The following is a 22,250-nucleotide window of genomic DNA, read 5'->3' as shown; positions in this document are numbered from 1 at the left end:
GCTCTGTGGATCGTTAAACAGAAGACTGGTTAAATTGCTTTTGAAGAAGAAAGGTGTTCTTTTATTGTGAACTGAAATTATTCTTACCTTATTTAGAAGTCTAGATTAGCCATGGAGGAGCCACGAGAAATGCCTTACCTAAAAACATGTATAAAAATAAAACCTTACAGTTGATGGAAAATGTGTTCAAAACTACTTGGTTGGTGGGTGGGTGATCCTCATTTATTTGCTACCCTGCATATCATAGTTGTGGGCAATGTGGTGGAATTATGGATCAAAAGACATAGATACTAAGGTATAGCTTTTTTTTTTTCTTTTAAGTCTCAGTATTTTCTTCTGTTATTTGTGATGTAATGGGTAAGCTTTTGATGTAATTTATGGAAAGCTTAGAGAAAATTTATACTTTTTGCCACCCCATCTATTTTATTCTTCCTTTCTCTCCCTCCTCATGTTTTTCTACTTAAAATGGATTTGCTGGAAATAAGAGATTTAAGTCAGTTTAAATATTGAGTGTTTTATTTATTTGTGCATTACTGTCTGGTACCTGTTATGAGATGGGTACTCAGGGAGTATTTGTTAAATTCAGTTGAATATAGAATCAGTTAAGTAGATTAAATTTTTTTGAAAAAAATAAAACACAGAAATAAAAAAGTACCAAAGATGCTTTGGGAGGAAACATCTTGCAAATCTTGATTACTGAAGTTCACTTCTAAATTTTGCCCAAAATTAGTACATATGCACATAGGATGGGAGAGAGATGTAATAGGTGCCATGCAGGATGATAGGTACTATAATCAGATATAAGGTAAAGTAGTGATATAAAGGATGAAATTGATTAGAACTTACTGAAAGTCTGCAAAGATTTCCCAGGGGTGATTCTGGAATAGAGTTTTGAATAGAAAGTTGAGCTCACCAGACTGTCAGTGGGGAAAAGATATTTTAAACAAAGGTAACAATATCTTTAAAACTGTGAGGCATAGAATAGCACAGCAGTTTTGATGAATTGGAAATGATTCAATATAGCTAAAATATAGGATATAAGGATGGAGGCAGGAAGGGAGATAAGTTTGATGAAATAGCCTGGGCTCAGAGAGTTGTGCAGAGAAGATTAGAATTTTTCTTTTAGAGAATGAGGAGCTATTTGAAGTATATTTAGCAGAGGATTTGAATTGGAACTGTGGAAGATGGGTTGAAGAGAGGTGAACTGGAGAGAAGGACATAATCTATCAGCCAGTTGAAGTAGTATGGGAGAGTGATTCTGAGTCCTGAATCAAGGTATTTATAGAGATAATGTGGAATAAGAGACAGATGAAAAGAGGTTTCTGTGATTTGAAAATCTGTTTCCTGTTATCATTCGTAATACTGCTCTTTTCTTATTTCCTTTACTTGCTCAGAATTATTCCTTAGGTCATTGATTCATCAGTAAATCGAATAACAATTATGTATCAGGCACTGTTAGGCATTGAAGATAGACATTTTAGAGTTCAGGGATCTTACTGTGGAGTTCATAATCTAGTGAGTTGTTCTTTTGTCTGTCCCACTTCTGGGGATGTCAGACTAGGAAATTTTGATGAAACTTGCTTGCAGAACACCTAAAAAAAAACTGAACAAAATATATTTGAAAGCATTGGAGTACCTTCAAATAAGTGAAGTTTTACAGGGCTTAGATATGTAAGCATGAAACCCAGGGAATTGAGCCCAGCATTCGGGGACTGCTTTGTTCCTAGAGACGTTTCTGTTCTGGTAGAGGGCCGCCAGATTCTGAAAGAGTCAGGCTTGAGAATCCGAGAAGCCGAAAAGGGTTTTCTCCAGATTAAAGAACAAGGAGGAGCCCCCTGGCAACTCCCACAGGCTTTAGGTTGAAGACCTCAAAGGGTTATATCTTAGAGTAAAGGTAAAGCAGAAATAGAGAAGGCATCATAGGGGCTGAAGCCCAGTTTAAAATAATCTCAGTTCTTGATTGGGTTAAAATAGTGTAGAATTTCCAGCATTCTTAGCCACCTGCCAATAGCAAATTCAGTCTCCAGTGGAGGAAGAAATCATTCTAGTACTAAAGTTATCTCTATACTTTTTCATATACAAGCATTCAGTTTTTAACTGAGAAGTTTGTTTTTTAAGACATACAAGGAAGGAAACCAACGTGAATAAGAACCAAGTGAGACAATAGACTGGTACCAAAGGGGATCCAGATAATGATTTTATCAGACATGAACTTTAAAGTAACAGTGGTTTCAAGAAATTTTTTTAAGTGATAATTTTATTAAAGAACTACAAACTGTTTTAAAAAATCCTAAATTTAGGAAAATTTAAAACTAATTTAGAACTAAAGGAAAATTTTAAAAATTTAGAACTAAAAAGTAGAGTGAAATTAAAAACATTAGTTTTTCACAGTTAGTTAGATATAGCTTAAGAGAAAATTAGTGATGTGGAAGATAAACCAGAAGAAATAACAGCCTGATGAATAAAGCTAAAAGAGGAAAATACAAATAGTGTAAGAGACATGGGGCATTGTAAAAAAGTCTAACATATGTGTAACAGGAATTCTGGAAAGATGTATGTGAAAGAGAGAGAATAGGATAGAAGCTGTATTTGAAAAAAGTGATGGCTGAGAATTTTCCAAAACTTAAAACACGAAACAAAAAAATTTCAACAAGCACACATTTGAGAAGCCCTAAGAATACAAAACATGATAAGAACAAAGACAGCCATATAGTAAGACAAAGGCAGGGACTTCCCTGGTGGCACAGTGGTTAAGAATCTGCCTGCCAGTGCAGGGGACACAGGTTTGAGCCCTGGTCCGGGAAGATCCCACATACCATGGAGCAACCTAGCCCGTGCGCCACAACTACTGAGCCTGTGCTCTAGAGCCCACGAGCCACAACTACTGAGCCCTTGTGCCACAACTACTGAAGCCCGCACGCCTAGAGCCCGTGCTCCACAACAAGAGAAGCCACTGCAATGAGAAGCCCGCACACGGCAACGAAGACCCAATGCAGCCAAAAAAATAAAGAAAAAAACCCCAATGAAAACGATATCTGAGAAGCAGCCAGAGATGGGGGAAACAGTACCTTTAAAGAAGCAACAATAAGATTGAAAGTCAGTCTTTCCGGGGAGACAGTGGATGCCAGAAGATGGTGGGGTATTTTCCTTAAAACTGAAGTATGTTATTTGGGCAGTAACTAAATTATTCCCATTGTCACTCAGAGTTGCAGGAATGAATGAAAAGCAATGAACAATGTAAAAAAGTGGGTGAATCTAAATGAATTTTAACAAAATTAGACAAAGATAAAAATGTCTTTTGTGGTTTAATGTATGTGTAGAACGAAAACATGTGAGTACAATAGCATTTAATTCAGGAAAGGATACAGAATTTAAGGTATTGTAATATCTTTGTATTAAATGCCAAGTGATAGAAGGTTTTTTTCTCTGTTAGACATTAATAAGTTAAGAACGTGTCTTATGATTTTAGGATAACCACCAAGTAATAAAAGAATATAAAACTCTCAAGTTAATATAGGGAACAAGTGAAGTAAAAACAACTCTAGTAATACAAAAGAAAGCAAGAAAGAGGAATAAAAGCAATAACAAGAAAGCAGGACAAATAACAAATGGTAAGATGGTTGATTTAATCCCACAAATACCAGTAATTGCATTAAATATAAATAGACTAATTACTCCAACTAGAAGCCAAAGATTCTCAGGCTGAATATAAAATAAGACTAAATCGCTCCTTCTAAGAGAGACTCTTTAAATATAAGCATACAGAAAGGTTAAAAGTAAAAGGATGGAAAAAGATTTAGCAAGCCTTAACAAAAACAAAAGAACTGATATAACTGTATTAGTATCACACTTTAAGCATTGCTAGAGATAAAAAAAGGAGTATTTGATAATACTAAAAGGATCAGTTCATCAGAAAGTATACAATTCCAAATGTATAGGTACCTCATAATACAGCCTCAAAGTATATAAAACAAGAAATTGATAAAACTAAAAACAAACATATGTTTGCAATTTTAGTGGAATATTTTTAACATACCTTGCTGAATAGCTGATAGAACAAGCAGACAAAACATTGGTAAGGATACAGAAGATGTAAAGCACCCAGAGAATTGGGTGGGTGCTTTTGAGGGTACCTAGTCCTGCCTGCCCTTTATGTCAGAATGCCAATTTCCCTGGGTCTGAGGCCTATATCAAATAAAGATATAGAAGATTTTTAAGGCAAATACTTATCTGACATATATAGATAACTGCAAATTTACAAAATTTGCTTATATACTGGACCATAAAACAAGGGTCAAATTTCACAGTTTTGAAATCACACAGATCTCACTACCATAATGAATTTATATCAGAAACCAACAACAAGAAGATAACTGGAAAATACTTTATGATTAAAAATTAAGTAATGAATTTCTAGATAGCCTAGAAGTTGAAAAAAATTAGAAAATATATTGAACCTAATATATTACATATTAAAACTTGTGACTAAAGGTGCACTTGAGTCACTAAAGAAGTGTGACTAATGATTTACTTAGAGGAAAATTTTATAGCTGTTAGAAGATTTTAAGGTTGAAGAGCAACGATTAACAAATTGGAAAAAGATCAGCAAACTAAACCAAAGGAAAGTGGAAAGAGGGAAATAATAAAGAAAAAAAAAAGATGATTAAATAAAAGTGAAAACAAATATATTATGGGAGAGGATCAACAGAGTGAAAAGTAATACTTTGAAATGACTAATAACATTGATATAACCCTTAAGAAATTGGTGTGAGAGAGAGACAAGAGAGGGATATAAATAGCCAGAATTCCAATGAGAAAGACCACATCATTGTGTATCCCACACATGTTAAAAAGATAGTAGGATACACTAAACAACTTCATGTCTGTAAGCCTTATTAAATGATATGAGAAAATACTTTTCAAAACTGACACAGATGAAATACAAAGTTTAACTCTATAACTATTAAAGAAATTGAATATGTAATTAAAAACCTTTCCATAAAGAATATTGTAAGCCAAAATGGCACCACTGATGAATTCCGCTGACTTTGAAAGAATTATTTTCAGTTTGACATAAATTCTTATGTGGAATAGAAAAAAAGGGGACAATTCTCAACACATTTTTGGGGGCCAGGATAACATTGATTTCTAAATCTGTGGAGGATATTATTAGAAGTGGAAATTGTCAATTTCACTCATAAATGTAGATGTAAAAATTCTAAACAAATATATATCCAGCAAGATATATAAAAGGATAATACATCAGAACCAAATGGTGTTTTTCCTGTTGCTTGTTACATCTAACCACCTATCAATTTAATTCATCTATTAACAAAAGAAAAAATTCATGGTGCTCTCAATAGGAATGTAAAAAGCATTTGATAAATTTACATATTCATTCTTGTTAAAAACAAAACAAAACCCTTAGCAAACTACATATAGAAGGGAACTTCCTGATAAAGGGCATTTACAAAAAAAACAACAGTTAATGTCAAACTTAATGGAAATGGACTGAATGATTTCCCCCTAAGACTGAGAACAAGGCAAGGATGTTTTCTAAGAATTTTTATCAGGAACACAGGCATGTGAGGACATCCAAATGGGAAGTAAACATAGGAGAAGATTTTTCACTTATTAGTCATTAGGGACAATAAAATTAAAAACATAATTAAATATTCCTAAGCATTCATCAGAATGACTAAAATGGAAAAGACTGACAATACAAGTATTAGAGAAATACTGTGCACCGGAAAGTCCCATACACTGGTGGTAGGTGCATAAATTGGTACAACCACTTTAGAAAGCTGTTTGGCAGTATCTTCTGAGGTTATACATGTGTAGTTTATAAGCCTGTGGTTTCACTCTCAAAATGTATATAAATGTTCAACAAGAGTTTTATACAGAAATGTTCATGATGTCATTATTTTTAATGGCCAGAAATTGGAAATAAGTGTAATGTCTATCAATAGTATATAAATAGGTGAATACATTGTATATAAATACTCTGCAGCATTGGTTCTCAAAGAGTTGTTCTTCTCCTACCCCTACTGGTACCATCGACATCACCTGGGCACTCCTTAGAAATGCAAATATAGGATCCCACCCTATACCTACTTATTCACAAATTCTAGGTTTGTGGCTTCTGTTTTTAACAAGCTCTCCACATGATTCTGTTGTATATTAAAGTTTGAGACTTAATCTCCGTAGCCGATTTTGGCATACTTTTTCTGTAAAGGGACCAGACAAATCAGTCTTCTAGGTTTGGGGGGCCGTATGGTCTCAGCTCTGCTGTTACATTGAGAAAGCAGCCTAGACAATGCATAAATGAGCAAATGTTGTACTCCACAACCCCAGCCCTACAGCAATTAAAATGAATGAACTTTAGATGCATCCTACAACATAATGTTGAGTAAAAGAAAAAAAGCCAGATGAAAAGAATATGTATTATATGATTCTATTTATATAATATTTATAAACAGGTGAATCTTATCAGTGGTATTAGAAATTAGGATAATAGTTAACTTTGGGCAAGAGGGTCTGAATCATCATTGGGAAAAGGGGATGAGAAGGGATTTTGGACTGCTAGTAATGTCTATAAAAATCCATATGCTTGTACTATTTAGTACGCTTTTTATCCATGCTATGAAAAAGAATAGGGAAAAAACTTTCTTACCACTGCTTGGGGGTGACCTTTGTATAGCATTACTTACTTGTGAAATTGTTAATTACGAGGAAAGAATTAAGCATTTACCTTTCCCAATTAGAATGACTGTAGTTTATAGTAGGGTCCACTTTTTCTTTACAGGATAATGATAATACGGAAAGAATGATAAAATTACAAAATCACTATTTCACAAAACCAGCATATTTGTAGAGAAGTATGCAAGTGTAATCAGTGAATACTAAAACCATCAGATGAACAGGATATTTATTTGGTGCCTAAATATCAGTGCAATATAGAAACGTAACTTCTTTGTTCTCAGGGGCATCTTTCTGACAGTTTAAAAGTAAAAGCATCACAGAGATGAATAAAAGAAGATTTCCTAGTATAGAGATTGAGGAAGGACCAATGGGGGCTTCATAAGAGAGTTCTGAATAGTTGCTAGTATGTGAGCTTTGAGTTATTTAGTCTTGAAATTTGGGAAACTACCCTGCCCCCACCTTTTGAAAGGTGTTGTAAGAGTTTTGTTTTGCCGAAGTTCAGTGTGTATGAATTCCATGTGATTTATATCAGTGATCACTGGAGGTGATAGTTTTCCACTTTTCCCAGACATTGTTTCATTAAATTCATTGTTGACAATCCAGCAGTTCTTTTTGATGGCTTAGAGACGTGTGGGAGAAATTAGGCTTTTTCATTTTATATTTTTCCTTAGTGCAGTCATCAGATAGTGTGGCTAAAACAAATCCAGCCCTAAATTCTCATCTGAGTGGAATCACAAATAGGATTCTAACCAGAAAATTTGGTTGCATGTACTTTTTTTTTTTGTGTGTGTGTGTGTGTGTTAGTTTCTGCTTTATAACAAAGTGAATCAGCTACAGATATACACACGTTCCCATATCTCCTCCCTCCCGCATCTCCCTCCCTCCCACCCTCCCCATCCCACCCCCCCAGGCGGTCACGAAGCACCGTGCTGATCTCCTTGTGCTAGGTTGCATGTACTTTTAAAAGAAAACAGACATACCCTATATCGAGATTTTATACAAGTGAAATTTATACATTCTTCCATTGTGTGGATTAGTGATTTAAAAGAGAAAAGTTTAAACTATTCTTTTAATCCTGGTAAAAGCTTTTTAGTCCTTATTCTCACATTCATGTTATTTTCTGCAAGATGAATATATTGTTAATATGTTATTTCCTAGGAGGAATATAGAGCTGAAGGTATCAGCTGGCACAATATAGATTATATTGATAATACCTGTTGCATAAATCTTATTAGCAAGAAACCAACAGGCCTGCTCCATCTTTTGGATGAAGAAAGCAAGTGAGTATGATTCTTTTCAGTTTTGTTATTGGCCATTTGGGCTTTTCATGTCGTCTTAAGCCCTACATTTTCTTCTTAACGTTATTAAGTAAAGAGCCAAAGTTTCCCATGTATGCCCTTTTTGTGTGTGTTTGTGTGTTTCTAAGAAAATTGGATGGACTTCGCTATAGAACTCATTTTTTCCTTGTGTTTTTCCAGATTTCTTCTACAGAGTCACTTTGATGTTAGATTTGTTGGTTTATATTTATTTTTTGTTTTTGTTTTGTGTTCCTCTCTTCTTGAATTAAGTTTGTGTATGTGTGTTTTAAGAATGGGTTTATTTTTAATTTTTATTGGCGTCTAGTTGCCAACTAGATGCCAATAAAAATTAACTTAAAAAAAGGTTTTTTTTCCAGTTAAAGAAGGTCCTTTTTATTTTTGCAGTGTCATTCCATACAAAAGCAATAGATAACAGTCTTAACAAGAAGTTTACAATTGAATATTTGAACAGAAAAATCTGTACACATTATCATTTACAGCAATTTTACGTGGTAAATTAACTGATTGTAAAAAAAAAAGGTCTTTCTAAATCCTTCTGCTGTCTTAACTCTTGGAGTATTATAGGTAGAAGGCCTACTTAGTGCTATTTACAAGTACCAAATTAAGACTGTATAACTTAACATAAAGCCCATTAACTTACCAGCTCAATTTAATATCTTTGACTATTCAGTGCTCTTAAAAAAAAAAGTTTTATATATGAGATGTGTTTGCAGTTTTCCTGTTTTGCAGAAGAGAAGATAATAATAGATTCGTGATATCTGCCATGGCTGTACAGGTTTTAAGTGGCAACATATGCTAGATATTTGCCATCCCTTGATAACACTGTTCAATATACTAAACTTATACGTATGCTTCAGAAATGAAGCTTCCGATAGCATCCTCCAGAGTGTTCCCAGTGCTCTATAAAGTATTATTTATAGTTTAATTGTCCTAAGAGATGGCAAATCTAGAATTGGAGAAGCCAAAGTGGTGAAGTGTGTGTTGGTTTTCTGTTGCTCTTTAGTAAAATATTTAGAAATTGAATTAGTTCACCTGATTTCTAGCTTAATATTATACTCATTAAACTACAATATAAAATTAAGCATTTACTATCATAGGATGACTATATACCAGGTTTGTGTGGGACAGTCTAAAGTTTATGCCTGTTGTTCACTTTAGTTATTAAAGGTGCCTACTTTTACTCTCAGAATATCCTGGTATGTATGGTAAGTTATATGTCACCCTGTTAATATGCCATAAACACAGAATTGCTACATAGAATTATAAAGTAATATGGCAGAATGCAAAATATATTGGAAAGGAGACTGCTAACAGTTACATCTACCCACTCTATCGCCAGTCTATCACATTTATTTCCATTAATCTAAATGAATTAAAATGCAGCCAACACAAAAAATATTTTAATTTTATGTCCAAAGTCGTGAAAGTTTCTTGTATTGCTCTATGTGTCCTGAAACATACATTGTCTCTTATAAAATTGTAAGGTTATTAGTTCTTAACTCAGCCTGCATACCTTACTTCTGGTGTATTTTATTTTGGAAAGCGTCATAGGTGATTTTTGATATTTAGTGTTGAGACCCATTATGGTAGATATTGAAATGATAAGCAGTTCTTTTTGTTTGAGCTATTTTATGGTAAAAGAACAAGAAAGTTTAAGCATTCGAGGAAAAGATCATATATGTAGTAAATGATGGACTCGAGATTCAAACTCAAATATTCAAATTCAAATACCTGGACCCCAGGTATTTCTAACTAAGCTTTATTTTTTTTTTTAACCTGAGCTTTTGTTTTCCTTTTTTATTGAGGTAGCATTGGTTTATAACATTATATAAGTTTCATGTTTACAACATTATATTTCTACTTCTGTATACCCTACAGTGTGCTCACCACCAAAAATTTATTTTCCATCTGTCACCATGCAGTTGATCCCTTTTACCAATTTTGCCTTCCCCCCTGCCCCATCCCCTCTGGTATATAAAAAACTCATGAACAAACAAAAACAAAATAAATGAATAAACCAAACAAAAACAAACACGTAGATACAGAGAGCAGAGTAATAAGCGTGTGTTTTGAAGTATTGTCCTGTATTGCTTCACCATAATACTTAGGCTGTAGAGTCAGAAGTTCAGGGTTGTATTCCAACTCTATTAACTACGCTTAGCAAATCTCTTAATATCTTTGGTCCTCAGTTTTCTTGCATGCAAAAAGGAAATGATGATGATAAATTATAATGCTGTGTGCTGTATATCTTATGGTGATTGTGAGCAGCAAATGAGCTAGTGGATATATAATTAAAACATGAATAGAGCAAAGGAGTTTTGTCTGGTCTGTTATTCTTTAAGCAAAATTTCATTGAGTGCACATCTTATTGTATAAAGACCATCTTTACGTGGTCAGTTGGTACCTCACATAAATGTAAATATTACCCCATGAAGAGAATAGCACCTCTTTGCTGTTACCCAAGAGCTTCTGAGGTTAAGCCACATGGCCAGAAATTACAGGGAGACAGACTTTGGCTCAGTATAAGGAAGAACTTTCTAATCATTAGAGCTGATTAGCAGCTGCTTCATAAAGTAATAAAATTTCTCATTTTAGTAATTATTTTGCATAATCTGTCAGGGTATTATTGTAGGTAGGAGATTGGACTGAATAACCTCTTAATTATCGCTTGGATTATGCTTTTATATTAGTTCTCCATAAAAATTTTTAATAAAGCATGATATTACTTTCCTTTCTTTGTAAGTCAGTCCGTCAGTCCTATTATTACCTCCCCTTGTAAATGGACCAGCTTTGTCTCTATGCTTTAACACTCCAGAAGATGCAAAGGCATGAAATATTTTCCCTCTGTCATGTACCTACAAAGAGAGGTTGAAAATAAATTAGTCTCATTTAGGAAGAGCTGTTTTGGGAATCACTTTGAGTATTTTTCCTCTAAAAATATTTTGTTCTGTAGGGAATACATTACATGAAATATATCCTTAGTGGTATCCCTGCTTCATTCAGTGTGTTTGTAGTGCTTTAGATGCATGGATTGGAAGTTAGAAGTCTTATTTAATCTTGTCTTTGCTATCTACTGGCTGTTCAAATGTTATAAACTAGATTCTAAAGGATGCAGTGTGGAATTTAGAAAGGAGGAATGGTGTAAGCAAAATTAAGAGTGTTAACAATCTTTTCTATAGTACTTAGTGTGATCTGCTGACAGCAACACTGGCTGCACCTTGAAGGTTGTTAGAAGTACAGAATCTCATACTTCCACCCCAGATTTCTTTTTCTTTTTTCTTTTTATGGCCGCACGGCATGCAGGATCTTAGTTCCCTGACCAGGGATCAAACCCGTGTCCCCTGCACTGGAAGTGCAGAGTGTTAACCACTGGACAGCCAGGGAAGTCCTACACCCCAGATTTCTTGAATCAGAATCTGCATTTTAACAAACTGAAGTTAAGATCAGAGCATTCATTTAGGACAGCATTTTATCGGTCTTGCCTGTTCATAAGAATTACCTGGGGAAACTTCTAAATAGTACTGATGTGTCACCAGCCTAGCATCAGTTCAGTAGACTCACAGGAGATGGGGTACAGGCATTGGTATTTTTGAAAGCTCCCAGAGGTACTTCTTATATGCAAAGAAACACTACTCTAAGGCTGCCCCTGCAGGTAGCCTTTGGGGAACACTAGATGAAGAGCTTTGAAATGCACAATGTCCGCTCTGACTCTGTTCCAAGCCCTTTTGCTTGGTTATGTAGTATGTATCCACAAATGTTTGTTGAATGCAGGACATGTGGAGAGTTTTTCTTTCCACCTTTCCTTGTTTGGAATAAAAATTGTTCTCACATCTGTCCTCCTTCCTTTCAAAATTTCTTTTCTCCATTCAAAAGTAAGAGAAAAACAAATCATAAGCTTTTTGATTACTCAGAGGATTAGAAGGTAAATAAACTTTTACCTAGAGACAGTGAGGTGAGCATCCTTCCTGAAAAGAAGCATTCTGCTGTGGAGTAGTGAGTGGTAAGTTTGCAGAGGTTGGGTTGGTCTAGGCTTAGGAGCTTGGATTCCAGTTTTCCAGAGTAGGAGAGGCACACAATTAAAGCACTATTGTAGGAAAATTTATTTTGATAGTTCCGTTTGGTGACATGAAACAAAGTAAAATTAGAATCGCTGAGGCTACTGTAGAGGCTGTTGCGGTACTCTCTGAAATTGTTTAAGAGTTGTAATCCATTCTAGAATGGCTGAGAGTTCTGGATAGGAGAGGAAGAGCCTAGATAGTGGAGATATTTTGAAGATGGGATAGTATTTGAATGCAAAAGCAGGCCTAGTTGACTAGGAAAATGGCAGTGTTGGCAACATAAAAAAGTAGGTAACATTTATATCATCCCTATAGGATGTCAGCTAGTGTTAGGTGTTTTTAACTAGTGTTTAATTCTACTAGCACTCTGTTACCTCATTTCACTCATTTTATGTATTAACAAACCAGTTCTTAAAGAAGGTTGTACCTAGCTTGCCCAAGGTCACAGACAGAATTGGTAATCTAAGCAATGACTGTCTGACATCAGAGATCATTCTCCTTCCTGATTCCAATTCGTACTATGTAATTAACCATTTTCGTTGTAATTTTAGAATAATTTTTACGCATTAGATATCGTATTCAGCATCTTTACAATCTCATGTCACGTTATTTGTCATTATTTCAGCTACTGTTAAATAAAACTATTCTCTGAAAGATACTTGCCATGTCCTTTTTATTTGTCAGTGATTATTTTCTGTATTTGAAACTCCTACCCAACCTTTAACATCTAGCTCGTAATTAATTGCCTCCTTTATCCTCTGTGAACCTTTCCATTGTTCCCAACTAGAGATTTCTTTCTCTTCTGAAGTTTTATATGCCTGTACTACTATTATGTAGTTACTTCTTAATATTATTTGAATGATTCCCAGATATGAAATGCTCATCAGTGAGTATAAACCCATTGATGTATATTTGAAATAATCATAGATATAATGTAAAGCTATACAGTAACTGGTGTAGGTAAGAAAATTACTACTTAATTCATACATGAAGAAAAAACAAAAAATGACAGTGATTTAAAGGACCTGTCCAAATTGAGAGATCATTCCCTTACTACAAGTTCTTGACCCCAAACAACATATGATTTGGTTTTTATTATTCTTTGGGTTTTATGGTAGTGCAGCACACTGTGACCTGAGCTAAATATCCAAAGACCTGAGTTAATTTCTTACTTCTGCCACTTGCAAAGTGTGAGTTAGGCAAATCACAACTTTTGAGCTCTCATCTACAAAATAGGAATACCAATTCTTGTTTTACTCATTTTTCAGCTTGTTATGAGAATTTATTTAAGTGAAAACTCTCTGTAATTTGCTAAATGTGTTAGATGGAAATGTAATTAAAATGTATTTTAAAAAACTACTGTATTAACTGCTGCATCTTTCTTTAGTGTTTTTGTTTTTATTTTTAATTCAGCTTTCCACAGGCTACAAATCAAACACTGCTGGACAAATTTAAGCATCAACATGAAGAGAATTCTTACATTGAATTTCCAGCTGTGATGGAGCCTGCTTTTATCATAAAGCATTATGCCGGGAAAGTGAAATACGGGGTAAAGGTCAGTAAATTTCTCACTGAATATGCCTTTAGGGCAGAGGAGTGTTCTTAACTATATCCCCATCCCTGTCACACTACCCTCTTTGTAGTTGGTCAATAACAGTGGGAGATAGTTTAAGGATACTACTAAAAATTCATACTCTACTTTACAGTATTCTACTGTCATTAGAAGATGGTTTTGTTTGTTTCCTCCTGCAGCTAAAATTGATTTCAGTCCATTCTGTATGTAATAGCCTATTTATTTATATTCTGTTTTTTATTTTCTAATTTTTTTAAATTTAATTTTTATTTTAAATTTAATTTTTATTTTATACTGGGGTATAGTTGATTTACAATGTTGTGTTAGTTTCAGTTGTACAGCAGATGTACAGGTGTACAGCAAAATGGTTCCCATATAGGTTATTACATAATTTTAATAGCCTTTTTAGATCTGAAAGAATAGTTACCATCAGTACATCTTAAACCCACTAGTTTATCTATGTAGTTGGCTGAATTTTTCTCTTCTCTACATCCATTAGGCCTGACAGGCTTCATGTCTTCATATACCATTGGGTATTTGTGAGCTTGTACTACTAATGAATATGTTGAAACCTATTTTTTTTTCTTTTTTTTTTTATACAGCAGGTTCTTATTAGTCATCCATTTTATACACATCCGTGTATACATGTCAATCCCAATCGCCCAATTCATCACACCGCCACCCCCACCCCCCTGCAGCTTTCCCCCATTGGTGTCCACACATTTGTTCTCTACATCTGTGTCTCAATTTCTGCCCTGAAAACCGGTTCATCTGTACCATTTTTCTAGGTTCCACATATATGCGTTAATATACGATATTTGTTTTTCTTTCTGACTTACTTCACTCTGTATGACAGTCTCTAGATCCATCCACATCTCAACAAATGACCTAATTTCATTCCTTTTTATGCCTAATATTCCATTGTATATATGTAGCACATCTTCTTTATCCATTCGTCTGTCGATGGGCATTTAGGTTGCTTCCATGACCTGGCTATTGTAAATAGTGCTGCAGTGAACATTGGGGTGCATGTGTCTTTTTGAATTGTGGTTTTCTCTGGATATATGCCCAGTAGTGGGATTGCTGGATCATATGGTAATTCTATTATTAGTTTTTTAAGGAACCTCCATACTGTTCTCCGTAGTGGCTGTATCAGTTTGCATTCCCACCAACAGTGCAAGAGGGTTCTCTTTTCTCCACACCCCCTCCAGCATTTGTTGTTTGTAGATTTTCTGATGATTCCCATTCTCACTGGTGTGAGGTGATACCTCGTTGTAGTTTTGATTTGCATTTCTCTAATAATTAGTGATGTTGAGCAGCTTTTCATGTGCTTCTTGGCCATCTGTATGTCTTTGGAGAAACGTCTATTTAGGTCTTCTGCCCATTTTTGGATTGGGTTGTTTGTTTTTTTAGTATTGAGCTGCACGAGCTGTTTATATATTTTGGAGATTAATCCTTTGTCCGTTGATTTGTTTGCAAATATTTTCTCCCATTCTAAGGGTTGTCTTTTCGTCTTGTTTATGGTTTCCTTTGTGGTGCAAAAGCTTTGAAGTTTCATTAAGTCCCATTTGTTTACTTTTGTTTTTATTTCCATTACTCTAGGAGGTGGAACAAAAAAGATCTTGCTGTGATTTATGTCAAAGAGTGTTCTTCCTATGTTTTCCTCTAAGACTTTTATAGTGTCCAGTCTTACATTTAGGTCTCTAATCCATTTTGAGTTTATTTTTGAGCATGGTGTTAGGGAGTGTTCTAATTTCATTCTTTCACATGTAGCTGTCCAGTTTTCCCAGCACTGCTTATTGAAGAGACTGTCTTTTCTCCATTGTATATCCTTGCCTCCTTTGTCATAGGTTAGTTGATCTTAGGTGCGTGGGTTTATCTCTGGGCTTTCTATCTTGTTCCATTGATCTATGTTTCTGTTTTTGTGCCAGTACCATATTGTCTTGATTTCTGTAGCTTTGTAGTATCGTCTGAAGTCAGGGAGTCTGATTCCTCCAGCTCTGTTTTTTTCACTCAAGACTGCTTTGGCTATTCGGGGTCTTTTGTGTCTCCATACAAATTTTAAGATTTTTTGTTCTAGTTCTGTAAAAAATGCCATTGGTAAGTTGATAGGGATTGCATTGAATCTGTAGATGGCTTTCGGTAGTATAGTCATTTTCACAATGTTGATCCTTCCAATCCAAGAACATGGTATATCTCTCCATCTGTTGGTATCATCTTTAATTTCTTTCATCAGTGTCGTATAGTTTTCTGCATACAGGTCTTTTGTCTCCCTAGGTAGGTTTATTCCTAGGTATTTTATTCTTTCTGTTGCAATGGTAAATGGGAGTGTTTCCTTAATTTCTCTTTCAGATTTTTCATCATTAGTGTATAGGAATGCAAGAGATTTCTGTGCATTAATTTTGTATCCTGCAACTTTACCAAATTCATTGATTAGCTCTAGTAGTTTTCTGGTGGCATCTTTAGGATTCTCTATGTATAGTATCATGTCACCTGCAAACAGTGACAGTTTGACTTCTTCTTTTCCAATTTGTATTCCTTTTATTTCTTTTTCTTCTCTGATTGCTGTGGCTGGGACTTCCAAAACTATGTTGAATAATAGTGGTGACAGTGGACATCCTTGTCTTGCTCCTGACCTTAGAGGAAATGCTTTCAGTTTTCACCATTGAGAATGATGTTTGCTGTGGTTTGTCATATATGGCCTTTATTATGTTGAGGTAGGTTCCCTCTATGCCCACTTTCTGGAGAGTTTTTATCATAAATGGGTGTTGCATTTTGTCAGAAGGTATTTCTGCATCTATTGAGATGAGCATATGGTTTTTATTCTTCATTTTGTTAATATGGTGTATCACATTGATTGATTTGCATATATTGAAGAATCCTTGCATCCCTGGGATAAATCCCACTTGATCATGGTGTATGATCCTTTTAATGTGTTGTTGGATTCTGTTTGCAAGTATTTTGTTGAGGATTTTTGCATCTATATTCATCAGTGATATTGGTCTGTAATTTTCTTTTTTTGTAGTATCTTTGTCTGGTTTTGGTATCAGGGTGATGGTGGCCTCATAGAATGAGTTTGGGAGTGTTCCTTCCTCTGCAATTTTTGGAAGAGTTTGAGAAGGATGAGTGTTAGCTCTTCCCTAAATGTTTGATAGAATTCACCTGTGAAGCCATATATCTGGTCCTGGACTTTTGTTTGTTGGAAGATTTTAAATCACAGTTTCAATTTCATTACTTGTGATTGGTCTGTTCATATTTTCTATTTCTTCCTGGTTCAGCCTTGGAAGGTTATACCTTTCTAAGAATTTGTCCATTTCTTCCAGGTTGTCCATTTTATTGGCATAGAGTTGCTTGTAGTAGTCTCTTAGGATGCTTTGTATTTCTGTGGCGTCTGCTGTAACTTCTCCTTTTTCATTTCTGATTTTATTGATTTGAGTCCTCTCCCTCTTTTTCTTGATGAGTCTGGCTAATGGTTTGTCAATTTTGTTTATCTTCTCAAAGAACCAGCTTTTAGTTTTATTGATCTTTGCTATTGTTTTCTTTGTTTCTATTTCATTTATTTCTGCTCTGATCTTTATGATTTCTTTCCTTCTGCTAACTTTGGATTTTGTTTGTTCTTCTTTCTCTAGTTCCTTTAGGTGTAAGGTTAGATTGTTTATTTGAGATTGTTCTTGTTTCTTGAGGTAGGCTTGTATAGCTATAAAATTCCCTCTTAGAACTGATTTTTCCGCATCCCATAGGTTTTGGATAGTCGTGTTTTCATTGTCATTTGTCTCTAGGTATTTTTTGATTTCCTCAGTGATCTCTTGGTTATTTAGTAACGTATTGTTTAGCCTCCATGTGTTTGTGTTTCTTACGTTTTTTTCCCTGTATTTGATTTCTAATCTCATAGCATTGTGGTCAGAAAAGATGCTTGATATGATTTCAGTTTTCTTAAATTTACTGAGGCTTGATTTGTGACCCAAGATGTGATCTGTCCTGGAGAATGTTCCATGTGCACCCGAGAAGAAAGTGTAATCTGCTGTTTTTGGATGGAATGTCCTATAAATATCAAGTAAATCTATCTGGTCTACTGTGTCATTTAAAGCTTCTGTTTCCTTATTTATTTTCATTTTGGATGATCTGTCCATTGGTGTAAGTGAGGCGTTAAAGGCCCCCACTATTATTGTGTTACTGTCAATTTCCTCTTTTATAGCTGTTAGCAGTTGCCTTATGTATTGAGGTGCTCCTTTGTTGGGTGCATATGTATTTATAATTGTTGGGGCTGGCCTGGGGCTACTCTTCATTGTGGTGTGCAGGCTTCTCATTGTCATGGCATCTCTTGTTGCGGAGTACAGGCTCTAGGTGCGCGGGCTTCAGTAGTTGTGGCACGCGGGCTCTGGAGCACAGGCTCAGTTGTTGTGGCACATGGGCTTAGTTGCTCCGCGGCATGTGGGATCTTCCCGGTCCAGGGATCGAACCCGTGTCTTCTGCGTTGACAGGCGGATTCTTAACCACTGCACCACCAGGGAAGCCCTTGCCCATTTTTTGTTTGTAATTGATGAGCCCATTACCCTTCAACCACTTGATGTTTAAGCCTGCCGTTTAAGAGAGTTTCTAAGTAATGCAGTGACGATATGGAGAATGGTGGAGCAATACGTTTTCTCCTGGATCTTGAGGTGAGAGTCAGAATTAAGATCACTCATTCATTCATCACTGATTCATTTATTCAGGAAGTACTGATGTTTATTAAACACAGAACACATGTCAGACCTTGTGCTTGGTGTTCAGAATGATGTAGTGAGAAATTAGCAGACATGTTCCTGGCTCTGTATACACATATACATATCTGTGTGTGTGTGTTTAATTTAGATAAATGGGGTTATGTGTATAAATAAATGAATGGGTTTTGTGAGAGAAAGTAGTGAAATAGTGGATTTTGAATTTGTGGATCCATCAACACCTCTTTGAGACACTCAAAATTTGAGAGATGAGCTGAAGTAAATGTTACCTTGGTGAGGGGTTGGGATGGTGAATATTATAGGCCATGAGATAGGACAGAATTTAATATGTTAAAATAATTGAAAACAGGTCAGTGTTACTAGATTATAGTGATCAAGGAAAATAGTGGCATGAAATGAATTCAGAGAATGGACAGCAAGTTAGTTCTTCAGGCCTTCTAGACCAAGTTAAAGGAATTTGGTTTTTGTTGATATTATTATGAGGAGCCATGAAAAGATTTTTAAGCAGAGGATATGATGTGTGTTTTTAAAAGATTGATTTCTTGGAGGAGAAGGAATAGCAGAGGGAGAGATTGGGAGCTGGGAGATGAATTAGATAGCTTTTTAAAATAGTTGAGGTGAAATGTTAAGGTAAACTGGACCACTGAGATGGCAGTAGAGATGGAGGAGATCTAGATGATTACGAGATATTTTTTTGGAGGTACAGTCAGTAAACCTTATTGATGAATTCCAAGTAAGTGATCTCTGGCTATAGCTGGTGGGTGAATTTGAGGTGCTATTTCCTGAGGTGGAAAAGACAGGAAGGAACAGATTTTAGAACAAACATTAAGAATAACAGAGTAGAATGGTGGTTACTAGGGGGTGGGGGAATTGAGGAGATGCTGGCAAAGGATACAGACCTGCAGTTAAATTCTGGAGATCTAATGTGCTACATTGTAATTATAGTAAACATTGTATTTATAGTTAACATTGTGATTATAGCATTGTCTTCAAAGTTTTTAAGAGACCAGATCTTAAATGTTCTTACCACAAAACAAAAAAATGATGATTATATGACATAATGGAGGTGTTTGCTCACTCTAAAGTGGTAATCATATTGCAGTATGTAAATGTATCAAATCAGTATTTTGTACACCTTAAACAATGTTGTGTGTCAGTTATATCTCAATTTAAAAATACAGTCTAAAACAAAAACAAAAAAATATTCATTCATATTATCACGTAGGTTGAAAGTAAATAAAAGGATGGGAAGAAGACACACCAGGCAAACCCTAACTAAAAGAAAGCTGGTATAATTACATTATTATAAGACAAGATAGACTTCAAGACAAGAATTATTATTAGAGATAAATAAGCACATTTCATAACAATAAAAGGGACCAGTTCAACAGAAGACATATCAAAAGTTGTATGTACCTAATGACTTCAGTTCAATTATATAAGCCAAAAGGGGAGCAAAAGTAGAACTAGACAAGTTTACCATCAAAGTTGTAGATTTTAGTACGTATCTCTCAGTAACAACAGAATATGCAGACACAAAATCAATAAAAACAGAACAATTGAACAGCAGTACTAAACAACTGACCTAATTGGCATATCATAACTAGATATTCTTTGGGTGTTTAGAAATTAAGTAAAATTCTTCTAGATAACGCCTGAGTTAAAAAACAGATCACAATTAAAATGATAATAATTTAAACTGAACATTAATGAAGATAACAACATATCAAAATTTGTAGGATGCATTAAAAGCGATAGCTTTAAAAGCATATGTTAGAAAGGAAGACTGGTTGAAAATACACTAGGGAAAGAACAGCAAATTAAACCCCCAAAATTAGAAGAGGGAAATAATAAAGAGCAGACCAGAAATCAATATTATAGAAAGCAGACATACAGGAGAGAAATTAACAAAGCCAGAAGTGAGTTCCTTGAAAGGATAACAGAAAATAATACAGTTGACCCTTGAACAACACTGGTTTGAACGTGGGGGTCCACTTACACACAAATGTTTTTCAGTAAATAGGTAGTGTAGTGCTACGTGATCCACGATCGGTTGAATCCATGGATACAGCACCGTGGATACTATAAAGGGCTAACTATAAAGTTACACGGGATTTTCAACTGCGCGGGTGGGCCGGCCTCCCTAACCCCCATGTTGTTCAAGGGTAGACTGTATAAGTAAAAGGTAATCGAAAATAACTAATGAAAGAAAAAAGAAATTCACAGATTACAGATAGCAGAAATGAATAAGGGGATTTAACTACATACACTACAGATATTAAAAAGATATGAACTTATTTTGCCAATAAATTTGACAGCATAGATAAAATGGAAAATGTCATGAAAAATACATTGCCAAAATTGACACTGGAAAATATAGGAAAACCTGAAAACCCTACGTCCGTTAAATAATTTGTATCAGTAGTTTAAAACTTTACACAAAGGAAATTCCAGGCCCAAATGGTTTCACTGGTGAGTGCTTTCAAACATATAAGCAATACTAGTCATGCATTTTCTTTCGAGTTTGAGATACCTTTAAGATGTATAAATGGATCTCAGACATAACAAGAAATATTTGAGCTGGAAATACAGATTTGGGCTTCATCATTTAGATAGTGTTTCAAGTCATAATTATGGTCAAGATCAACTGATACAAGATGACCGAGGGAAAAATATGAGTACGCAAGATTAAACCCTAAGAATTTTCAGTACAGAACCAACAGTGGAGACTGAGAACGGACTGCACAACAAGTAAGTAGTAAATCACAGTGTGTTGTTATGGAAGCCAATAGAAGAGAGTTTCAAGGATGATGTGATTTTATGAAATGTACTTAGAAATCTAGAAGTATGAAGACAGAGAAACAAGACCATTACATTTGAAAAAGGAAGGTCTCTATCAACATTTGACAGTCCTCATGGAAAAGAAATATTGAATTTTAGGTTTTATGGTATAGTTATTAATAGGACAGGATGATCTTTGGAGTAGGGCAGACTGATGTTTTAGTTCCTGTTACTGGTACTTACGTTTGACCTCTGATGAACTTCTCTACCTCTCTGTTTACTTATCAGTAAAGTGTGGTTTATAATTGATTCCACTTTATTGAGTAACTGTTAGAATTAAATAAGTTATGTATAGTGCTTAGCTTAATGCCTGACATTTGTCTGCCCTCAGTAGGTGTTTGCTTCTGCTGGTGATTTTTTAAAAATAATTAATTTATTTATTTATTTATTTTTGGCTGTGCTGGGTCTTCGCTTCTGTGCGAGGGCCCCCTCTAGTTGCGGCAAGCGGGGGCCACTCCTCATCGCGGTGCGCGGGCCCCTCACTGTCGCGGCCCCCTCACTATCGCGGCCCCTCTTGTTGCGGAGCACAGGCTCCAGACGCTCAGGCTCAGCAGCTGTGGCTCACGGGCCCAGCCGCTCCGCGGCACGTGGGATCCCCCCAGACCAGGGCTCAAACCCGTGCTCCCTGCATTAGCAGGCAGACTCTCAACCACTGCGCCACCAGGGAAGCCCCTCTGCTGGTGATTTGATTTGAAAATTCTTACTCAGTTTTACTAACTTTTATAATATATACGTTTGCTCAAAGGGTACTTAGGGACCAACTAAGCACCAAGACTTCTGGCTTGTTTCCCCTGTTCTCAGGAGAACCAAGAATTACTAGGAAAGGAAAGCCCTAAAGGTAATAGGACAAGTCCAAGCTGCCTTCTGGACATGAGAGTAGATGACGTCATACTAGGCATGATTCTCACAGAATTCTGAGTTACAGCTGTTCTGTGAAGCTGCAACGACATGGAGTAATTTACTCACCAAGTTTTAATCCTTCCATCTGGGTGTGGTTATAGTCAAATGCCTAGACTGTACGTATCAGTCTGGGATC

At 35.5% G+C, this 22,250-nt stretch overlaps 1 protein-coding gene across 7 annotated transcripts in view; it reads left to right on the top strand.

Moving 5' to 3' along the window:
* Positions 1-22,250, top strand: part of MYO9A (myosin IXA) — a 286,549-nt gene that overhangs the window by 102,359 nt on the left and 161,940 nt on the right. For all 7 annotated transcript variants that reach the window (XM_068554851.1, XM_068554866.1, XM_068554884.1 and 4 more), the window contains 2 exons: positions 7,861-7,982; positions 13,493-13,634. In XM_068554851.1, the coding sequence (XP_068410952.1) occupies positions 7,861-7,982; positions 13,493-13,634 (264 nt within the window). The remainder of the gene's footprint in view (positions 1-7,860; positions 7,983-13,492; positions 13,635-22,250) is intronic.

The sequence above is a fragment of the Eschrichtius robustus genome, chromosome 1 (genome assembly GCF_028021215.1).
Source record: "Eschrichtius robustus isolate mEscRob2 chromosome 1, mEscRob2.pri, whole genome shotgun sequence".
Classification (NCBI taxonomy): Eukaryota; Metazoa; Chordata; class Mammalia; order Artiodactyla; family Eschrichtiidae; genus Eschrichtius; species Eschrichtius robustus.
Note: the sequence above shows the minus strand (reverse complement) of the source record. Positions and strands in the feature narration are given on the sequence as shown.